The sequence below is a fragment of the Siphateles boraxobius genome, unplaced genomic scaffold, assembly GCF_051911475.1.
Source record: "Siphateles boraxobius isolate OS27281-9 unplaced genomic scaffold, OSU_SipBor_1 30, whole genome shotgun sequence".
Lineage (NCBI taxonomy): Eukaryota > Metazoa > Chordata > Actinopteri > Cypriniformes > Leuciscidae > Siphateles > Siphateles boraxobius.
In genome coordinates, this window is record NW_027508920.1 from 18,371,264 (window position 1) to 18,394,321 (window position 23,058).

The 23,058-nt window shown below is 37.0% G+C and overlaps 1 protein-coding gene across 1 annotated transcript; it reads right to left on the reverse strand.

Moving 5' to 3' along the window:
• Positions 1-2,037: 2,037 nt before the first annotated feature.
• On the reverse strand, positions 2,038-22,087 carry cstf3 (cleavage stimulation factor, 3' pre-RNA, subunit 3). The gene is made up of 21 exons (XM_077248440.1): positions 21,869-22,087; positions 20,567-20,668; positions 20,323-20,418; positions 14,294-14,326; positions 13,429-13,526; positions 12,673-12,739; positions 12,560-12,594; positions 12,330-12,456; positions 11,799-11,876; positions 10,344-10,506; positions 9,415-9,524; positions 9,073-9,189; positions 8,528-8,602; positions 8,009-8,152; positions 6,862-6,964; positions 6,262-6,331; positions 5,172-5,367; positions 4,318-4,465; positions 4,058-4,152; positions 3,898-3,958; positions 2,038-2,689 (listed from the first exon to the last, which is right to left on the reverse strand). The coding sequence occupies exons 1-21, from the start codon at positions 21,893-21,895 to the stop codon at positions 2,487-2,489; spliced, it is 2,148 nt and encodes a 715-aa protein (XP_077104555.1). The 5' UTR covers positions 21,896-22,087; the 3' UTR covers positions 2,038-2,486.
• Between the last annotated feature and the right edge of the window lie 971 nt (positions 22,088-23,058).

The window sequence follows — 23,058 nt, forward strand, 5'->3', positions numbered from 1 at the left end:
CAATCATAACATAGTACAGACATTATCTTAATTCCATAATGTCCTTAAACATAACATTACAATATTGCTGGCCATAAACTGACAAAGTGCGCATCCGGTGTGCGATAGGCTACCCCGGGTTGTCATAGACGCGGCGCTGCGCTTCTCGTTCCGTTCTGAAATGTAAACATTTTTTGACTAGGCCTAACGTTACTTTTTTTTTTTTTTTTTTTTTAAAGGGCGTGCGCCCGCATGAGCACCCACGGAGGAAAACATAAAACGGCGCCTATGCTCTGATGGCTACTTCCAGCACGATAATGCACCATGTCACAAAGCTCGAATCATTTCAAATTGGTTTCTTGAACATGACAATGAGTTCACTGTACTAAAATGGCCCCCCAGTCACCAGATCTCAACCCAATAGAGCATCTTTGGGATGTGGTGGAACGGGAGCTTTGTGCATCCCACAAATCTCCATCAACTGCAAGATGCTATCCTATCAATATGGGCCAACATTTCTAAAGAATGCTTTCAGCACCTTGTTGAATCAATGCCACGTAGAATTAAGGCAGTTCTGAAGGCGAAAGGGGGTCAAACACAGTATTAGTATGGTGTTCCTAATAATCCTTTAGGTGAGTGTACAGGTGCTGGTCATATAATTAGAATATCATCAAAAAGTTGATTTATTTCAAGAATTCAACTTCACAGGCAAAACTAATATATTATATAGACTCATTACATGCAAAGTGAGATATTTCAAGACTTTATTTGTTATAATTTTGATGATTATGGCTTACAGCTTATGAAACCCACAAAATCAAAATCCCAGAAAATTAGAATATTACATGAAATCGCACAGTAATTACACAGGAATACCATGGTCATTGAACCAGGTTTTGGTTATTTTGGCAGTGTGGGCAGGTGCAAATCCTGCTGGAAAATGAAGCTTGTCTGCTGAAGGAAGCAGGAAGTGCTCTGAAAATGTCCTGGTAGACGGCTGTGTTGAGTGGAAAGCACAGTGGACCAACTCCAGCCGATGACATGGCTCCCCAAACCAACACAGACTGTGGAAACTTCACACTGGACTTCAAGCATCTTGGATTGTGTGCCTCTCCATTCTTCCTCCAGACTCTGGGACCTTGGTTTCCAAATGAGATGCAAAATTTGCTCTCATTAGAAAAGAGGACTTTGGTCCACTGTGCTTTATTAAATCCAGAGTCAACGCAGCCGTCTATCAGGACATTTTCAGAGCACTTCATGCTTCCTTCATTTTCCAGCAGGATTTGCACCTGCCCACACTGCCAAAATAACCAAAACCTGTAGAGAATTTTTTTTTTTTTTTAAATTAAGTCTATTTTAGGGCCACTATTTATATTTATTCGTGCATTTAGGCATTTTCACAACAATCAGATTTTCAGAACAGCAAATTTACATAAATACTGCATTACAGTTCTGAGAACTTGAGAAGGGAGTGATGCTTAATGGTTTCGAAAACACTAGGTGTGTCCCAATGCACTAGTCTATGACATTTTGTAGTATAATGCGAGTGGTGTGTTCACACTGAAAAAAAGAAAAGAAAAAGTGTGCTTTAACCTGGATAATGCAACAAATAAAAGAAACTAAAGTGTGGAATGTTGGACACTTCATGCACTTGCCTGTCGCAGCTTTAATTATTTAGCAGAGCGGCATCAGACTGATATGGAATTACAAAATAACCGTACAAAATTCATACACTACATAGTGCACAGTGTGTCCTTTGGGACACAACTACTGTTATAATTCAACAAATGTATTGGCTTAAAAATAGCTTTCATTTTTTTATGCAAAATATTCCTACTCATTTTGAGGTTAAATCTTAAATGTTTTTGAGTGATTCACACAATGGTCCTTCATAATGGTCTTCAAACTGATGTGGTTTACTCGTTACAGTAGTGCACAAACAGCTTAACATCCATTGTGCTCTAGTGCATCCTAGTGGTGAGCATAAATGCATTGAAGTTTGTATCATGGCACACTGCTAAAACTGCCAGACAGCCAAGTAACGCACACAACGTACAATTTTTATCATTTTTGTTTTATTGGAAGCAAGTTGTGTGTGATCATCAGTTCACTACAAAAGGGTTTTCAACTCTTCCATCACCATCAACTACACATGGCAAGTTCAGAACTATGAGGCAAATCAGAATAAAAACTTTATACAGTATAAACCACCCAGTTTTAAAAAATAAAACTGTTAAAAAAGAAACTTTGAAAGCACTGAACCAAAACGAGATCAGCGATGACGGGTAGGAGATGGACTTGTGATCTCTAGCGATGAGTCTGAAAGCCCTCTGAAACGCTGGTCAACACTGAGGGACACGCTTGGCTCTCGTCCGCTGGCTGTAGGAGTGCAGGTACACATTAAACCAGAGTCAGAACAGCTTCAGTGAGCTGAGACACACGGGTGGGTGCGGGTTCAATTGTCCTTTGTGATGTTCGTGTGTGTGTTTGTGCGTTTTCGGGTCAGCTCATCGGATCCTCTTCTGCTGTCGCGCTCGATAGATGTCGTGGATGGGAGGTGCGATGGATCCTTTGTCGTCCTCTTCATCTGAATCCGCATTAGGTCTTTTCAAGGACTTGTTTGCAACAGCGTGGTTTTCCACAGGCCCGTTTCCTTCGCTGGTCATGTCTAACTGTTTCCCAGTGATCAACTCTACAGCAGCATCTACAGCTACAGAGAGAGAGAGAGAGAGAGAGAGAGAGAGAAGGGAGTTTGTGGTTTTAGTGCATATTCATTATAATTGACAACGGTATCTCAGAAAACTTCAAGAACATGTACGTGGCATATTTCACCCAAACACATGTTTTGCATCATGATATTATTTGAGGCATGTGTGACAATTAAGCACCCCCCACCTCATTATTTTAATGCCAAACAATTATATTAATTATGCAGTTAAATATCTAGTATGGTAGCTTTTATTACACTGCTTTTATGTAAAATCAAAAATTGTATAATATTTTGAAAATTTTATAATAACTACCGTAATTTTCAATTCTCTGAATGAGAATCTATCAAAAATACTGAGAATTATAATTATTATATTCATGACAATTAAGCCCCTCCATTCTCATTACCATAATGCAAAAATACAGTATATAAAAATAAAGTATATTGACTTTATGTGTCTGGATGAATAGCATAAAACCTCTCAACAACTTACATGTGACATTTCATTCCAAAAACATTAGCCTATATTACTTGTACAGTGAAATATCTATCAAATATAACTGCCTTTATGTTGATTTTAATTACTAAAATATATTTATTATATTAGCTTTGCCATAATTTTTAATTTTAATAAAAGTTTTTAAAAAAGTCAAAAATAAGAACATTTAACAAAAAACATACATGGCAATCAAGCCCCTCCATTCCCATTATCATAATGCAAAAATACTGCAAATTAAAATATGCATTTAAACATGAAAAAAATATATAAAGTAAGGCCTATACACAGGTTAGGGTTGGTAAGATTTATAGTAGTATATATAATTCCAAATGTAAAATGTTTATAACTCATCGTAATATGTATTGAACTGTTTAGGACAGCAGATGTAATGTAATGTTCATTCATCTTTTATTTTAGTGTCCTCGTTACAGTGTAATTCTACAATTAATTAACAACATGTACTTACTATAGGGTTAAGGTTTGGTTTAGAGTTAATTGCTTGTAATAATGAATAATTTACTGTTTGTACTGTTTTTCCTGCATCTAGTATGTACATGTAACTTGTACAACAAGGAAACTGTAAAATAAAGCGTTACCAAAAACCAGCACTGTATTACTGTAGTGTTTATGTATTATGAATCACCATTGAACCGGTGAGTGAGACTTCAGAGAGCAGATGATGAAAGTAATGATATTCTGAGATACTTACTCTCTGGCAATACACATCTCCTGAGAGAATCCATCAGCTCATCTATCTGTACAAAGGGACCCTGAAAACAAACACACACATGATGACACTGTCCTGTACAATGACTTGTCTTGACTGTCAGTCATGCTAATGTTTGGTCTGAAGTAGTAACTGAACTGACTGTAAAACAGCTGGGAGGAGGCAGCATTTTCATGAGGATCACAGCAGTGGGAGGGACAGGAAACACTCCTCCAGGAACAGGATGTAGTCCAGGGGCTGTCAGGAGAACATGTCACCAAACTCAGCAATGCACAACAAGACCTCAAGAGTACAGCCGTATGCAACTGGGAATGCTTTATGACATGATTTAGACTCCAAGTACGCAGCTTGGGGTTTTAATGTTAAATGCACGTCGTGAGGTGTTGATGGAGTCATACTCACGTGCCAGATGACGCGGCTGGAAAGGAACCATCTGGCTGGTGTCCGGTTTGGGGTACTCGGGTTTGCGGTCGGCCTCGTCTTTTTGCGCAGGAGTGGAAGGAGTGACCACCGCCTCCTGAATCAGTGCGTATTTGGCACGGGACACGTCCTGCAAATCAGATGATGAAGAATGTTCAGATGGTTGTTGTACAGCAAGTTAGTGATGTTTTTAAGGCCCCAATATACTTTAAGCTAAACCAAAGAACAAACTGGTGTGACCTCATTTTGAACAAATTCAGGCCAAAACGAAGATCGCTTGGAGTTTGTTTTTGTAGTACGAAACGGCTTGCCAAAGCAAACTTCCAGGAAAAGTTCACTCAGGCTGGTATCCACCTTCAACCTATCATCGGTCCGCGGTGATTATGTAATAGGTTGGTGTTGCTCTGTGACATGGAAATCTTCTGTTCAGTCCGTGGAGATCAGACGTGAGTGAAAACATGAACACACTGGAGATTGTTGTAATTCTAATTAACATGCGACACTGACATCGTTTTTTCATGTTTAATACTGTAAAGCTGCTTGCTGAAATCTATTGTATAAAGTGCTATATAAATAACATGACTGCAGAGCTGGTACGAACATTTACATCGCTCATCAGATGCTTTCTCACCACGGTTAGTTTGTCGTGCGTTTATGGTTATTAAGATGAAAGCATGCAGCACATATTTACATATACATCTAAACGTCGCTCTCAGCAACTGCCGAAAAAAAGGTATTTCAAACTCTTAAACAAAGAACGAAAAAGAACTTTTCCGTGAGTAAATCGGGGCCTTTACAATGACATGGAATTAAAATGACTGCGTTTCCGATCGTACCTTGTAACCAAGGGCTTTGAGCTCACAGGGGGAGCAGGGATACAAATCCATGAACTTGTATCTGTCCACTAGTAGAGCCGTCTCCTTTCCCTCATATTCATCTTTAAAGGCCATGAAACGCCTTCGCTCCACCTTCAGGATACTGGCCAAGTCCCCGATGTTGCTCTCAAAGGCCAAGAAGCGCGCCCAGATTTCCCTGTCACACAAAACCACATGTAAATGTCAAGCATAATTGCTACTTTTGCTTTGACGACATTTCTAAAAAGAAAGTTAACATATATACACGTCAATATATTTTTTTCAGCAAATATTTAGTATATGTATTCATTCACAAGGCAAAAAAAACACACACATATTTGTAAGACATAAACATACACATCATAGGGCATTTTTTGAATCCATCAAAGATTAATCCGATTTAATCCAATTATTTCAGATCAACACAACCCCTTCTCATCTGATCATAATTTCAGTTGAACCAAGCTCAATTGGATTGATTAAGTGAGGCTTTTCAATCCGATTTTGCCATCAATCCGTTTAAAGATGATTTGGTTGCACGTAAAGCAGCGCAAACATTAAATGCTAAAGGGATAGTTCACCCAAAAATGAATATTCTGTCATCAATCATGTCGTTCCAAACCCGTAAGACCTTCGTTCCCAAGCCTAAATTCAATGAGTTCATCATATAAAGTGTTTGTGTCTATTCAGAAAATTTTGATTAAACCATTCAATTCATATGAATTAGTTTTACAATCTCTTTATGAACTTTTTGAAGCATCAGTTGTGTAGCTGTCAATGGAGGAACAGAAAGCTCTCCGATTTCATCAAAAAGATCGTCATATATGTTCCGAAGATGAACGAAAGTCTTACGGGTTTGGAACGACATGACGGCGAGTAATTAATGACAGAATCCTTATTTTTGGGTGAACTTACTCTTTAATAATGATTGTTAAACCAGGGTTAAAATAACAGACTTTAACCATTTTAAAGTGTGAAAAGCCCAGCAAATAGTTAGGAATGTTTAAGAGCAAATTAAAAGAAATCGATGGTTTATTTGCGTAAAATAAAAGATCAATAAAATCCCACTAACCCAGATTTCTCAGGGGAAAGACTGCCGGACGTCAGGACTCTCTCAAACAGGACTCTGGTGTTGTTGTCCTCTATGATGGAGGGAAAAGCAAACAGCTCAATAATTCATCGTCATTTTTGAAAACTCATTCCTGGCCATGCTTTTTACTTCTCTTTTTTTTGGGTAATAGCCTAGCAACAAGATAAACACGACCGACGTTTACTGCAAGACAAACACTGTCTCCTAGCTATCTACTTCATAAAGCAGACGGATGGATTGTTTGGTCTGATAAGCACTCATGAGCCAGATATCATCCTGTGTGTGTGTGTGTGTGTGTGTGTGTGTGTGTGTGTGTGTGTGTGTGTGTGTGTGTGTGTGTGTGTGTGCGTGTGTGAATAAACAGCCATCTCGAGGACATGATAATCAATGATACGCAATCCCACAATGCTTTGGCTGAAATGGTTTTCCCTACAGTGTTTCACCTAACATGATAGAGACTGTATGAAATGTGACAGAGCATTACAGGCTTGAAAAATTGCACTGATTGTTTGGCATCAGATTCAAAAGGATGTTGTGAATTCACCAAACGTGTGGATGATGAGAATCGAATTGTATTCTTACCGTTGAGGTGAGAGAGGTAATCAATGTACGCCAAAATGTACTCGGGAATGTCACCGTATTTCTTCAGTCCAAGCTCAAATATCTTAAAGGCCACAGATTTGTCCTGTCGTCGAGGGAACAGTCATTTAGATAGTCGGTTTTGTGTGTATATGGATATTTATTTTATTTAAAAGGCAATGTATGAATTATTTCATTATGATGTTTGAGGGGCAATACGTAAAATAAAACACAGGTGGTGTAACAAATGTGAAGGTCTCATTATGAAAAAAGGTTCATTTTTAATCATCAATTAGCCTTCGATTGAAAAAGGTAAAAATAATAAAGAATTTTAAAAAATGACATTGTTTGGTTAATTTTTTTCTTTAAAAGAATAGACGCACTGAATTACTTTTGTGTTTTAAAATGTTACTAATATTTGAGAAGGGTGTAACAAATCCAGGAGGCTCTCTTGTTGTCAAGTAACAAGAAAACCATAAAAAAAGTTTTTTTTTTCCTTGGTCATACCACCTGACATTTTCAGTCATGAAATCAAACCTTTGGTAAACAACAAAAAATTCTCTTTTCTTTTTATTAAAAATTGACACCGTTAATGGTATTCAATGTTGTCTTTGACCCCAAAACATTTGCATTTCATATTTACACCGCCTGACATTTTTTTGTCATGATATCAAATAGCAGTGGGGGAAAAAAAGTACATCATGAATACAGTTAAGTTTTATTGACCACTGACCCCAAAATATATGCATTTCATATATACAGTACTGTTCAAAAGCTTTTTTTGTCAAAGAAATTGATACTTTTATTCACCAAGGATCACAGTAAAGACATTTATCAATCAACTTACAAAAGCTTTCCATTTCAAATGCTGTTCTATTGATCTTTCTATTCAAAGAATCCAGAAAAAAGTCCCCCCAAAAATATGTATCACAGTTTCACAAAAATATGAAGCAGGACAACTGTTTTTAACATTGATAATAATCAGAAATGTTTCTTAAGCAGCAAATCAGTATATTAGAATGATTTCTGCAGGATCACGTGACACTGAAGACTGGGGTAATGATGCTGAAAATTCAGAATTTAAAATCTAACCGGCACCAAACTTTTTGAACGGTAGTGTCTGTATAACAGAGAGTGGTGTTGATGTTACCTTGCTGCAGTAGTACTCCATCAGAGCAGCCGTGACGTACACATGATGCCGTGTGCGAAGATCCTCTCTGGCCTTCTTAAAGATGGAGCGACCGGACTTAATGCCTTCAGCTCTTCTGGCAAATTTCATGTACTGTATATAGACCTGCACAATTCAAAAACATCCAAGGGTCAGTCTCTTCGTTAGCAGAGACAAACACATCGTATGACTCATTCATGCTTGACTACGCAATGTTATATTACAGGCATCCCACATATTTGTGAATATTAATACATTTCCCAGATATGATGCACGTGGGAGGAATTTTAAAAATCATACATTTTTTTTTCTTGAATCACTCAGTTTCTGCCACGGAATAAAATTATTTAAAAGATAATTGTGACTTGTTAGCTCTCAATCTATCACAATTACGACTTTTTTCTCAGAATTGAGTGATGTACCTGCAAATACGTTTATTTTTTATTCAGTGGAATTTATTATTGCCATTTATCATTTGTCTCCGAAGAGAGCTGGACTTACCAAAGTAGGGTCGATATCTTCAATCCCCAGGAGACGGTTGTATATACTATGAACCTTCTCGTGCTTCATGCGACTCTGCGAATCAAGCACAGATCAATACTATGAATGGTCAAATATCGAATTTTCAGGATTTTTCTTGCCCCTTTGAAATAAAGGCCCTTCACGGTAAACGGTGCTTACTGCTTTAAAAAAATAACTCTCTTTGGTCTGACTTTGTGCTTTGTAAATTTGCAGACCTTTTTCATGTTCAAACAACTAAACACACGTAAGAAAGTTGAACATGTAAAAAAAAAAAACATAATAGGACCACTGTAACAAATGGCATATTCAGTTCTAAAAGACCTGCTCATCTTGAATGACATAGATAAATGCATAAATAATTTACGTATAGAAGTCCTAAAGGTACAGTAGCAAAACAGCCTGTTTAATTGTGAGGTGAGACAACAGAAAATGTGTTCTTAATTCGGACTCTTTTTGGTGCAAGGCCTTGACTAACATAAACGGACCTCATTGAAGACCTTCCAATGCATCACTGTCATCATTACCTCTTCGTAGTCTGCAAAAGAGAAATACAGCAACATGTTCTTCTTGAGCAGAGTTCCTATGGCACGCTCGTAGATGTTAGCCGCCTCATCACTGAATAGCTTGGCATTGTTCATGTCCTGAATGAGGAGATCAGGAATGAAAGAGAGAGAACATGGAATTGTGCATCAATTGCATGTTAATATGATACCAAAGCAACTAAATACAACCATCAATTGCATGTTAATATGATACCAAAGCAACTAAATACAACCATCAATTGCATGTTAATATGACACCTAAGGCACTAAATACAACCAAAGAAAAAAAGTAAAACACTTATTTAAACTGATGTGCAAACTAACCCCTTTTTCTGCGAGCAGTTTGCTGGACTGTTCCAGGTACTGGGCCGCCTCGTACCAGATGTCAGGGTGATGCCCGAGAACCAAAAGGCACTGCTCAAAAGCGAACATCACTGCAAGTGACAAATAATATAGTTAGATACAGAAAATGGCTTGAATTAACAACACATAACATTAGACCTCGTCCTCCAGCATTCAGCCTGTGATTAAATTCTGCCCAATATTTTAATATAAAGACTGAATTTCACAATGTACTTCAGTACATTTATATCTGTTTATCAGTACTTTTAAATATGAATAATTTACTAATTTCTTTGTATGACAGCCAGGCCAAAAATCATGTCTGCACAATTTGGCATGTTTCATTGTGTTATCACAAATAAACCAATTGACTCCAAGCACAACAATGCAATATGCTTATAAAATCTTTAAATTAACAATATTTAAAAAAGGGTAAAGAATAAAGGCCAGACATCATTTTTGGCCACTACTGTGTATTGTATGCAACTTTATCCACATACATAGTACACTCACATAACGCGATATATAATATATAGCAAATCTCTCTCAACTACCTGATATTTATTTCATTGTAAATGTAAACTATTATCAACCAGCTCTTTATATAAAGTTTGATATATTAAGTGTGTCCAACTAAATAAAGTACACTCAAATTGGGCGATATACTGTACACTATAGCAAATCTTAATTGCTTGTATCATCTCAAAATGTAAACTATATTATAGTCCGGCTCTAATCTGCTAAAGGCATGAAGATATTAGGTTATTATAAAACATAACATCATGATTTTCTGTAAAGCTGCTTTGAAACAATATATTCTGTGAAAAACTTAAGACAAATTAATGTGACTGGACTACAGTCATGCTCAATACAGCATTGAACCAGCAGCTGCTCATTATTTATGAATCTACCTCTCTTGGTGATGAGAGTCTGGTCTTCGGTGCGCAGTGGGTTGCTCTTCTCCCATTGGATGTATTTCTTCCACATCTCCACTTGCTGGGCCTCCTGTGGGGAGTTCTGGGGCGGCACCGAGGGGGCGTTCCGGTCCAAACCCTTCATCACAGTCTCGTATTCCTGAAAGGGATTAAAATCACACCATCAGCATACAGTAGAAACCGAGGAGAAAGTGACGAGAAGTCATCGAAAGTGTTATTGACCTAAAAAGTGTTTTCGGCATCAGATAAAGTAAGGCTACGTCTACACTAATCCGGATACATTTAAAAACGCATCCATTTCTTTACATTTTGGCCTTCTGAGATGGCATTTTTGTCCTGTGAAAAAAAAAGAGCTTTTTTGAAGATGCTCTCTCAAGTGGATACATTTGAAAATGCTATTTTTGCATTGTAATGTGGACTGTGAAAAAGGAGGTATTGCGCCAAGGGAGAGCGACCAATAGAAACAGACTTTTCATTCTGTTGCTTAGAAACCGCCCACTGAAGTGCAGCTTCACTTGAGCTTCACTTCAACTTTCACACCAAAGCAAAGATTTTAGAGTGGCTAACAATGACGGCAGAACCGACAGCCAATTTGTGCGTGTGTGATGAAACTGCACAAAAACAAAAGAAAGATTTACTCGCGCTGATTAGAGTTTTGCTATTAATAATTTTTTTTAATTAAAACAGCTTTAAGAAGACTTTATTTGCAATCTTTCATTTTTTAATTCCAATATAATTATTTTTGCTCTCAAACACTGTGTTTGATTGAATAAAAAGACACAAAAGTAACTCCATAAAAAAACTGATGCACATTTACTGTACCGATAGATATCTGTTTATATTATGTCCCTGCTATGTGCTATTAACTTTCACACAGTGTTGCTAAAGATAAATGTTACTTTTTTTAACCTTTATATTACATTCCTGCAAAGATGACAAAAAAAAAAAATGTGCTGTCAATTTCCATCAAAACATGAGCAATTGTGTTTTAGACCATACAATGAATGGCGATTGAGTGCAACTTGAACACACCAGTAAGCGGTGAGATATTTTGTTAATAAAGTGATCTAACCCAAAGAATAGTCTGAGAAGCTTATTATGTCTGGTCTCTCGGTATCATCTCAGTGAGCTTTATGTGTTTTACGCATGCGCTGTAAGATGATTTAAGCGTCTTCCGAAGTTTCAGTGTGGACGAGAAACATCTGGAAAATGCTTGAAAACACTAGAGTGTGTGGAGAGCGCTTTGAAACTAATTTTTCTGGATTAGTGTAGATGTAGACTAAGATTACTAATAGTAAATTGCTACTGGCTTTCTCAGCCATGCAATGGGATAGTGTGAGATATCCACAAATGTTTTGTTATTTATAGTGTATTTTTAGTCATGAGCACAGGTGTAGTTTTTTTGTGATTTTCAACCTGTGCTTAACTCACCTTGGCTACTCTCCTGGCATTCATGTAGTCTCTGCTCCGGTCTTCAATCATCTTTTTAGCCAAGTGCACATTTATGCCCTTTATAATGGAACAAAAGCAATTTATGACAAGCATAAATGGTACACACATTACAACCAAAAGCATTTCTAGGCCTGATTACAACCAATTAACCAATAGAAATTCCTGTTCAATGTTGAAGAGAAGTTTCTCAAAACAAATCGCTGTTTAAAATGTCAATGTTACATTATATGCACCATTTAAAACAACAACTGTTGATCAATGTGCTGTACATAATATAGCTTAAAACACAAATAACAAACAATAGAACAGATAATATGACTGCATCATTTATTTTAAAGAAATGGCAAACAGATAAGACTTAAGTTTTGATTTAAAATCATCTTAAGTTGTGGTAGTTATAATACTAACTGGCAGACTATTCCACAGTTTTGCCGCCATAACTGTGACTACTGCCACTACCAAAACAGTGCCCTAAATCAGAATAACATTCATCATCCTCCATGTACTCACCTCTTCATATTTGCTGTAGTCCCTCCAGAGCTGCTCAATGTTAATCATGGGGTTAACACAACCCCTCTGGTACACGCGTCTGACGGCTGTGATTCGCTGATTCTCAGCGTACGACCCCACGGCCTCTCTAGATGACACATACAGAGAGCTCGTCAAATGCCTTTCCTCCAAATATGAACTTCTTTAAATGACCGTGAAATGGGTTTTGAGAATACAAATGGTGTACTTACACTCCTTTGAGGAAATTGATGTAATCCACCCAAATCTAAGAGAAGAGTTTTCAAGTTAATGTTTATGCCATAGGACAACAAATCAGGATTAATAAGGACCGTCAAACCCTCACCTGATAGGACATAATCTCCATCCCAATCTTATCCAAAGCAAAATCATAAGCTTGTGCCATCTTTTCCCTGTCAAAGAACAGCACATTTAAAGTCGGTTTCTAACTATATGCAACAGGAAATATACAACTCACAATATCCTGTATTCAAAATTTGTTGTGATGAAAAAGCGACACTTAAATAATTATTGATTTAATTTCCAAAGAGAAAACTAATAAAAATGCATTTTAATTTTAAAATTTCTCCTAATATAAATTGTCATCAGTATTACAGAACATAAAGTTTAAATATAAAATGAAAATTTTATAATTTGGTATTTGGTATACATCCCTCCTTCACTATATATATGTACAAATTTTTTTTTTAAACTGAAAATCATGTTACCCATAACTATTTGAGGATGTTTCAAAGAGTATTTTTTTGTGCTTCAATGGAAGCTGAAAACTGGAAATGACAATTTGCAAGGTCATTGTCACAAATTTGATTAGTCAACTAAAAATAAGGCGGAATCTGAAATATTGCTTATTTATATTATAGTTTATTCTATAATCTAAAACCAATTCTTTCTAAATTTAAATCAAGGACCAGAACTCTCCATTTTATAATTAGATTTTAAATCCCAGACTGAATTGTGGTCTTCGAACCCATTGTATAGGGAATATAAATCACCCTTCTCTCTAGATATTGCTATAGACATAAGGCATTGAAAAAGGCAGTTGATCGCTATAAAGCCATGGAAACACAATCATCTCACATACTTATAGCTGGGCAGTTTTCCTTTGGTTTCCCGGACATATGAGAGGTAGCACTTCCACAGGTCAATGTGCAGAACCTTCATTAGGCACCTCTGAAATAACTGAGCGAGAGATTGAACAGTGAACAAACCCGTCTGATGCACAAGACAGCACATCAAATTACAGTACAGCCCTGATTCATGCAGACAAACAAACTGAGACGGTAGCATTGTACAGATCATGATGGCGGTTAATGCAAAACATATCACAGCCAACTAATTCTAGATTTCGCTCAAATTATATTAAATATACTGATGATATAATTCTGCATCAATTTTTGGCAGATAATCTGTGATGATCATTTTACAATACCATGGTATTTTGACATAATACTGAATGATTAACGTACATATTTACATGGTAATTTAAGGTAGAGCAAAGAATATCACATCAGCATCCTGTACTTTCTCGTTTTCAGAAATAAAAGGGTCACGTGAGATATCAAGCGACTCAATATTGACCCTGTATGGCTGATCTTTTGTTGCCAAACTGCATTAACAGTGAATTGCTCTCTGAAATGGGATCTAACAAACTCAGATAATGAATCCTCCATCATGAAGAATTCGACCTGGGGCTTTTTTTCCCTCGTATTTTATTGTCTGATTGCCTGTTTTCTGGATTCGGGGAAGCAAACAGGATATTTCTAGTGAAGCAGGGTGTTATTTTATTTCACTTCACCATTTTCGTGTTTACTCTCCCTGAGCTTTTGAGTGGTGACCTAGATAAAGCTCAGCTTTTATGGTTTTACACCTATGGATGTGTCCATCACAATAATTTCATACAACCAATAAATTCAAAATGTGGCTTCCATGCGATAACAAATGCTTACCTTTTCAACCTTGTCATAGTTTTTAGCTTTGATCTGTGGACACATTTGAAAACCAATATTATTATATAAAAAAAAAATTAAAAAAAGATTGTCAGTATCAAGACTAAGTTGCTCCACACGCATGCACACACAACCCTTTTTAAGTCAACGATGTGACATTCACACAACCCTGCATGATATTGTGTCAGTTTCATGACTGTCTTCCTCTATTAACTGTCACAAGATTCACTAGAGCTAGTTTGAAGAATGACTCATTTCATGTGCGTATGAATGGGCCACAAAGCTGCAAATGGTGTAATGGATATTTCCCCAGCTTCACAGATAAGACTTAAGCCTAGTCTCAGAATAAAATGCATGTTTGAGCTGTTTTAACTGGAAGCAACTTGCACTGACATATCTTTAAATATGCCAGAGCCATTGTTTTGTCTCAAGATGCACACCTGTAATGTTTTTTCCAAGGCATTTTTACAAAAGCTACTTAATCTAAGCCCTGTCTATGAAACCGGGCCATTATGTATTAGTAAATGTATTGGTTTTTGGAGTGAAAAATCCAGGAAAAGATTTAACATCCCTGTGGGTGCAACTTCTATAAGAGTTTAGCATGCGGCAAAAATGAAACATTACACTCAGACATTTACAATAATTTAAAACACAGGTTTACTTAAGATTAATTTTCTTATTCACCAACGTCCTTTGAGAAAAACAAAAATCTATTTAGCAGAAGTTTCTATTATGAGGGAAATTGTGTAAGTGTGATGCAGTTACAGATCTCCATTTATTAATTTTTGCAGGAAAATCTTTAATAAAAAAAAAGCAAGAAAACAAATCCTCACCACTAAGTCAAACACATAAATGAAACTTCATGGCTCACCAATAAGGATTTTTCTCTGCTGGTGCGCAACAAATATGAAAAATAACTACGTCCTGCACCATCTTTTTATTCACGTCAGAAACAATATAGTACTATGCCACCACAAAAAAAATAAAAATAATTATGAACAGTAGCACCATAACAGCTATAAACTCAAACACTTTATAGAGCAAAACATGTTGAATTTGTTTATAACCAATTTGAAGTGAAGCTCTTAAGTCGATCATTGGTCATTCTGCCAATTCCCATAAATCCTCTTTTATTACCAAGCTAGATAATATTACCTTGGTAACAGTAATCAGCACGATTTGCAACAACGGTTTAATAAATAACAGAATTTCAGATGTTAAAAAACATAATATCAGGGGATGCATGATTAAGTGCTGGCCTGACAGGGAAAGTGACTGAAAGTGACAGTTCTGGTAACAGACCTAAACCTCGCACTGACTGAGTCATGCACTTGCAAATGTTTCAGTATTCTGATAAAATATGAATACAATGAGGAAACTGCACATCATGTATTCCACAGGACAAAAAGCAGGTGAATATGAAAAATCTCCCAAGTATTCAAAGATCTTATAGATAGATAATCACTGGAGTCATTCAGTGGTATTGAGATTGTGGGGATGCAAATTATGAGTAAATGTCTAAATGTCTTAAGAGAAGAGCTTAAATGTATCTTGAGGAAAGAAGTAATGGTTAGATAGGACGAGGGACAGGGATTAAATAATCCCATTTAAAAAGAAACATAACCAGTATATGCCATCAGGGATTGATGCATTTTCACCGATGGTAAAGTCAGATTTTTACTGAATGAGTTATTCTAAAATCGATGGTCTGTGCAATTGTACTGCACTCTATGGTAGAACTTTTAGCACACAAAGCCCTTTGTCCACTGCTGTCCCTAAATAGGACAAACTGCTAATATTCAGCTTTCCTGTAGCTCAAACAAAGCGTTGGCGCTTGCAACGTCAAGGTCATGGGTTTGATTCCCGGGGAAAGCAAGAACTGACAAGAATGTAAATGTGTACCTTGAAATGCATTTTACGTTGCTTTGGATAAAAGCGTCTGCCAAATGCATAAATGTAAATGTAAAATTACGTAACAGGACTATGCGTGCGATGTTATCATTAAAGGGAGTTTACTTAAATTTAAATTCTCATTATGTCATAACAAACCTGTATGACTTACTTTCTTCTGTGGAACACACACAGACGAGAGATATTTTACAGAAGGTTTAAACCATTTTAATTCATACAATGAAAGTTAATGGGGACAAAAACAACATTGGTCCTCCTCATTCACTTTCACTATACAGATTTTTGTTTTCAAAAGGTCGTCTTTGTTCCACAGAAGAAAACGCAAACAGGTTTGGAACGAGGTGAGGGTGAGTAAACGCTGACAGAACTCTCTCATTAAGGCCATTTCAGATTAGCTCTGTGGTTCTCGGTGACATTAAACCGAATTAATAACACTGAGGTCAGCTGTGAGAGGTTGTTGGCAGTGTGTCTGTGCTCCAGGGCAAACGGTGATAGACTGACATACTTAACCAAACCACCCAACAGCTCCAAACGAAATCAAAACTCAGCATGACAGAGTGTGAAAAATACTGGCATTGAGGCAGAGTCGCTGTGGGACATGATCACTGTGGTACTGCCGTCTCCTTGCCTCGGACACACGCATGCACGCACACTCACTGACACAAGATTACAATGAATGCACATTACAACGACAAGCCAAACTTGTTAAAGTGCATTTTATTACGGTAGGGGTAAAAAGAAAAACAGTTTTGACTAAGGGTTGAGAAGCACAAGAATTAAATGATTGGAAATGCTCAATCATACTCAAATCCAGAACCAGTGCATAAACACCTACAATTGATTGGTCCCTGATTTTTCAGACCCATTACACTTTTGGTTTAAATCCAGACGACAACAGAAAAGTTTGATTAGCAAGAAATCACAATTTGGGATCTGAAAATAATATTTAATACAACCACAGCTCTCCAAATGATTTATCCATAGCAAGGTCTGTTTTTAGAGAGGAAATTATTTTATGATTGCAGTTCCAATCCTAACTGACCCTTTAATAAGCTCCAGTCTAATTGGTTAGTGTTTCAACTAAAGTCCAACTTTACAAAACATCCCACAGACCGGAACAGGAGAATTCAGTAAATGGAGTGATTATCAATCAAATGTGCACAAAGGAAAATGATTATTACTTGGGCTGAAATTAATTGACATTCCCTCCACTTTTGGATGCAGTAATGATTAAAAATTAAAGACTGCAAATCAGAATTATGGCAACCTTTTTTCCAAGTGAAACTTAAAAGAATAATTTGAAAGGAATTACCAATGCAAGTACTGGTAACTTTACAACATTCACATTAGTACTGCAAACTCTTTTATTGATTACTATGAAAATGACATCCAAGTTTAACATTATGTTGGAGCAAATCTGCTCTTACTGATATTATACATGTTAATTTGGAAATAAGGTTTGAGCTATTTGGAAAGAGCAAAACTTATCTAAAAATGACCAAGTTGCAAAGGCAGGATTGGTCAGTAATGTTATAGGGCGGGGCTTAGCAAAAGGTCAACTGTAAAGATCAACTAAGCATATAAAGAAAGAGAAAAAAAAATTCACAACCACCCTCCACCAAAAAGTATATATATACAGGTATGTATGTATGTATGTATATATATATATATATACCTTCTCAAAAAATTAGCATATTGTGATAAAGTTCATTATTTTCCATAATGTAATGATAAAATTAAACTTTCATATATTTTAGATTCATTGCACACCAACTGAAATATTTCAGGTCTTTTATTGTTTTAATACTGGTGATTTTGGCATACAGCTCATGAAAACCCAAAATTCCTATCTCAAAAAATTAGCATATCATGAAAAGGGTCTCTAAACGAGCTATTAACCTAATCATCTGAATCAACTAAGTAACTCTAAACACCTGCAAAAGATTCCTGAGGCTTTTAAAAACTCCCAGCCTGTTTCATTACTCAAAACCGCAATCATGGGTAAGACAGCCGACCTGACTGCTGTCCAGAAGGCCATCATTGACACCCTCAAGCAAGAGGGTAAGACACAGAAAGAAATTTCTGCACAAATAGGCTGTTCCCAGAGTGCTGTATCAAGGCACCTCAGTGGGAAGTCTGTGGGAAGGAAAATGTGTGGCAAAAAACGCTGCACAACGAGAAGAGGTGACCGGAGCCTGAGGAAGATTGTGGAGAAGGACCGATTCCAGACCTTGGGGGACCTGCGGAAGCAGTGGACTGAGTCTGGAGTAGAAACATCCAGAGCCACCGTGCACAGGCGTGTGCAGGAAATGGGCTACAGGTGCCGCATTCCCCAGGTCAAGACACTTTTGAACCAGAAACAGCGGCAGAAGCGCCTGACCTGGGCTACAGAGAAGCAGCACTGGACTGTTGCTCAGTGGTCCAAAGTACTTTTTTCGGATGAAAGCAAATTTTGCATGTCATTCGGAAATCAAGGTGCCAGAGTCTGGAGGAAGACTGGGGAGAAGGAAATGCCAAAATGCCTGAAGTCCAGTGTCAAGTACCCACAGTCAGTGATGGTCTGGGGAGCCATGTCAGCCGCTGGTGTTAGTGCACTGTGTTTTATCAAGGGCAGGGTCAATGCAGCTAGCTATCAGGAGATTTTGGAGCACTTCATGGTTCCATCTGTTGAAAAGCTTTATGGAAATGAAGATTTCATTTTTCATCACGACCTGGCACCTGCTCACAGTGGCAAAACCACTGGTAAATGGTTTACTGACCATGGTATTGCTGTGCTCAATTGGTCTGCCAACTCTCCTGACCTGAACCCCATAGAGAATCTGTGGGATATTGTGAAGAGAAAGTTAAGAGACGAAAGACCCAACACTCTGGATGAGCTTAAGGCCGCTATCGAAGCATCCTGGGCCTCCATAACACCTCAGCAGTGCCACAGGCTGATTGCCTCCATGCCACGCCGCATTGAAGCAGTCATTTCTGCAAAAGGATTCCCGACCAAGTATTGAGTGCATAACTGAACATAATTATTTGAATGTTGACTTTTTTTGTATTAAAAACACTTCTTTTATTGGTCGGATGAAATATGCTAATTTTTTGAGACAGGAATTTTGGGTTTTCATGAGCTGTATGCCAAAATCATCAGTATTAAAACAATAAAAGACCTGAAATATTTCAGTTGGTGTGCAATGAATCTAAAATATATACATTTTGATCATTACATTATGGAAAATAATGAACTTTATCACAATATGCTAATTTTTTTAGAAGGACCTGTATATATATATATATATAAAACAAAAATCATATTTAGCTTTTTTTAGCGATGTTGAATCATGTATACCCAGAAAGTGATGTCAATATAATGGGTAAAAAAATAAAAAAATCTAATTCTATAAGGAATATATATATATAAAAAACTAACCTTTTAAAAGTGACTACACTTGTTAAGTTAGTTGAATGTAATGTGCATCTAAATGTTACTTGTAAGATACTTACCATTACAATCTGTCCCTAAACTGCACTCCCGCATATAAACATCATATCATGCCCGTTTCATATTCATATTTAGAAATAATCTAATAGTAAATCTAAAAGAATGTGACCATGTGCTGCATTGTGTGATGCAAGTGTATACTTGTAAAATACCGTAAAATTCGCCTAAGAATTTAGACAAACTAGACTTAGTTGATGTGTGGACTACTGTGCATGCTGGACTACAACTGACATGTATAATATGAAATGAGAGACAAGAGAATTAGACGCTAGTATGGAGCAAATCTTGAATAATTAATTACAAACAAACCACAACAACCTCAAAGAAATGACACAGGAGGCAAGAAATTGACACAAGTAATAAAGGCTAAAGCACTCCAATACCATTAAAATTGTTTTAATGCTGTTGCAGATAAAACATGCAACAATATCACCTCATAAAACTGCAAAGTATAAGGAAAAAAATGACTTGAGAACCTCTAAATGATACAAGCTATGAGTTTCCCTTGACGCCCTGCGATTATTGTGCACTGCTGGTGTTGTGTGAATATCACATAGTTGATCAAAATAGGGAGAAGCATTGTCATGCACAGATATGAAAACGTCATTAAATTAAAATAAAGTTTAACCTCAGCTTCAATGTATAGCTTCCAGAATCTGCCCGAACTGGGAAACTGGGCGACAAGTCGCTCATATGTCTTCCTTGCTTTGTCTATGGGTTGATTCTAAAAGAAGTAAAATTCATTTACATACAGAATTATAATGTACGTCCCAAAGACCGTTTACATGAAACAGCATCAGACTTGCCCTCCCGTCCCCTCCCAAAACATGTTACCCCCGGGTAGAAAGGAATGCAACCCTGTGTCACTAAACCTGTGCTTCACGAATCAGTATGCTCCAAGCGTCGAGGTCATATGGATTTTCTTCCAACTTCTTCTCTGCTTTCTTCACCTTCTCTGGGATGTACTCTGCTGCCTGTTGAGGGGGAAAGAAACAACAAAAGTGAAACCGGATTATCCTGAAATGTGTGTGCAACATTTGTTCCAAAAAGACATTTCATTCTGGTGGGACACTGGGGAAATGCTAGTGCATATTTATATTTTGGATATATAGCCATAAGCTAAACATCAATGGTTCTCAATCTAAAACATGGGAATTGTGCAGTGTACTTAAAATATAGCTGTTATTCTGTTGCGTTTCAAAACTTTTTTTGTCTTCAAAAGACAGCATTTTGACAATCAAGTCATTGTAATATACTAAAGGATAAACAATCTTGTTATCTGTAATAAACTAGATAAAGTTTGTCAGAGAAACTACGATGTTGGGTTGAGAAAGCCTGGCTAAAAGGTTGAAGTAGTTTTAAAATCTTGAAGTTTGAAAGTATTCAGTTTAAATTGCTGTTAATTAACTTTAAGTTTGGATGTTTTTAAAAGGTACCCTTGAATTCTGAAGTTTTTAAGGCCGGCCAGCCAGACAAGTTATGATATTGTGTGGAGGGTAGGGTGTTACTAAGCAGGGTAGTTGCTTGGATGATGCTATGGGGTTACTAGGGTATTCTAGGTGGTTGCTAAAGTGTTGCTATGGTTGCTGAATGTTGCTAGGATGTTGTAATTGGTTTCTATGGCATTTGAGGATTCCGTTAGTGTAAGTCTATTGAGTTTTGTCCGAAGTTCTGATCACCCATTTCAGGGAAAATCGTCCGATCGTTTAAAAAAGACGCATCAACCCGAGTCTGAAGGTCTTGTCCGAGTTTGGTGGTGTAGCTTAAAAGCTTTAGGGGATGTTGCAGTCAATTTTTTTGGAAGAAAATAAGTTTAAATAGAATAATAGTACGTTGGCTTTCTCAAACCAACATAATAAATCTGTATATTGCTATTGGCAATAGTAGAGGAAAAATAAATGGCATCGTGGTGTGTCGTGCTTCAGTCATACAATCACCAGCAGCCAAGCAACAGGATTACGTCAACACTCGTCTATCGTACCATCTCAAATGTTTCAAGAATATATTACAGCAGAACAACCCCTACACAAACACTCGACGCATACTGTGAGAGGCGTGTAATAAATCTTTAAACATCGACAGCATTCTGATTTAGGAGCGAACTCAACAGCTAGGCCGCAAACACGAGCACTTGATTTCAAACACTCCACAATCCACATATGTCTTTACTTTACCTGGTCCGGTGGAGTTTCGGTGGACATGATGGGATATGAGTGCGATCCGAGCAAAGGAACGTCGACTGCTCTACTATCACAAATAACCGCAGACCGTGACTATTGCAGCATTGTTTATTTGTGCAGACTCTTTGTACGGCCGCTCGTCTCTCACCGCGCACTAAAATGGCAGCAGCGTGAACTAGCCGTTGAGCCACGCCCACCGAACCTACTCATTTCAAAATAAAGGTCACTACATCAGTAGTAATTAATAATGATGTTAATAATAATAATAGAAATACATGTACAGATTAAAATCAAAAGAAAAATATATGTGTGTTCAGTGTGATTTAATCTTTTTTTATATAATAGTGATGGCCATGGGAAATCACTGACAGTTAGTGAAGCTGTTAGATCAATTACATGTATCATGTTTTAAATCAAATTGCTTTTTAGTATAGGGAAGCTATTTTAGTACTGAGTAACTTTAACCCCTTAACTGTCACTCCCTTTTGGGGTAATAGACGTGAAAATGCACTATCAAAACTGAATTGGTTGTAATTAAAGAATGCTTTGGAATGTAGACCTACATTTTTTTGGTCTAAAAAAAAAAGAGTAGGCAAAAAATACCCGGATAACTACTTCCGGTAAGATTCTGAAGTGTGCACATGAAGGATAATTTACTATCCCATGAGGCCACGGGTGAAGCGACGCGACGCAACCATGGACGCAACTGACTCTGGATCGCTCAATTTCAAGCTTTCTGTTCAAGTTCACGTTTCTACAAATGTGTGCATCTAACCATAGCTTCTATTTGAAGATCTTCCAATATCTTCTCCTAAATGGCCTTGTTTGCGCAACTCTGGAAGAAGATTGTCTGGATAAATTACGAGTACCTACTTTAGCAAGAATTTTTAATTTATCAAATACCTTTATTTACATTTTCACAAAATATTTGGTAATTGAATGCTTATTTAGTGTTCTAAAGAATAAATACTGATATCACTAAGAGAAAAAAACTTGCTGAAGATCCAAATAGGCCTTTATAATATAGTAGTAATACTTGGGCATATCCTTGTACAAGTCGATATCCTTGTAGCCCAAGTTTATGTGCACATGTCTTTTTTGCACTTTGTTTACATTTTAAGGTATATAAATAAATGTAGAAATATATAAAAAATTATTATTTGGGGAAAAGGTGATCTATATGT

Bases quoted from the DNA above. Each gene is read 5' to 3' on its own strand.
- cstf3 (XM_077248440.1), bottom strand. From the start codon at position 21,895: ATGTCCACCGAAACTCCACCGGACCAG. The intron at 12,740-13,428 runs GTATGTGAGATG...GTTCTTTGACAG, and splicing joins GGAAAACTGCCCAGCTATAA to GGAAAAGATGGCACAAGCTT. The intron at 12,595-12,672 runs GTGAGGGTTTGA...CTCTTCTCTTAG, and splicing joins TGGAGATTATGTCCTATCAG to ATTTGGGTGGATTACATCAA.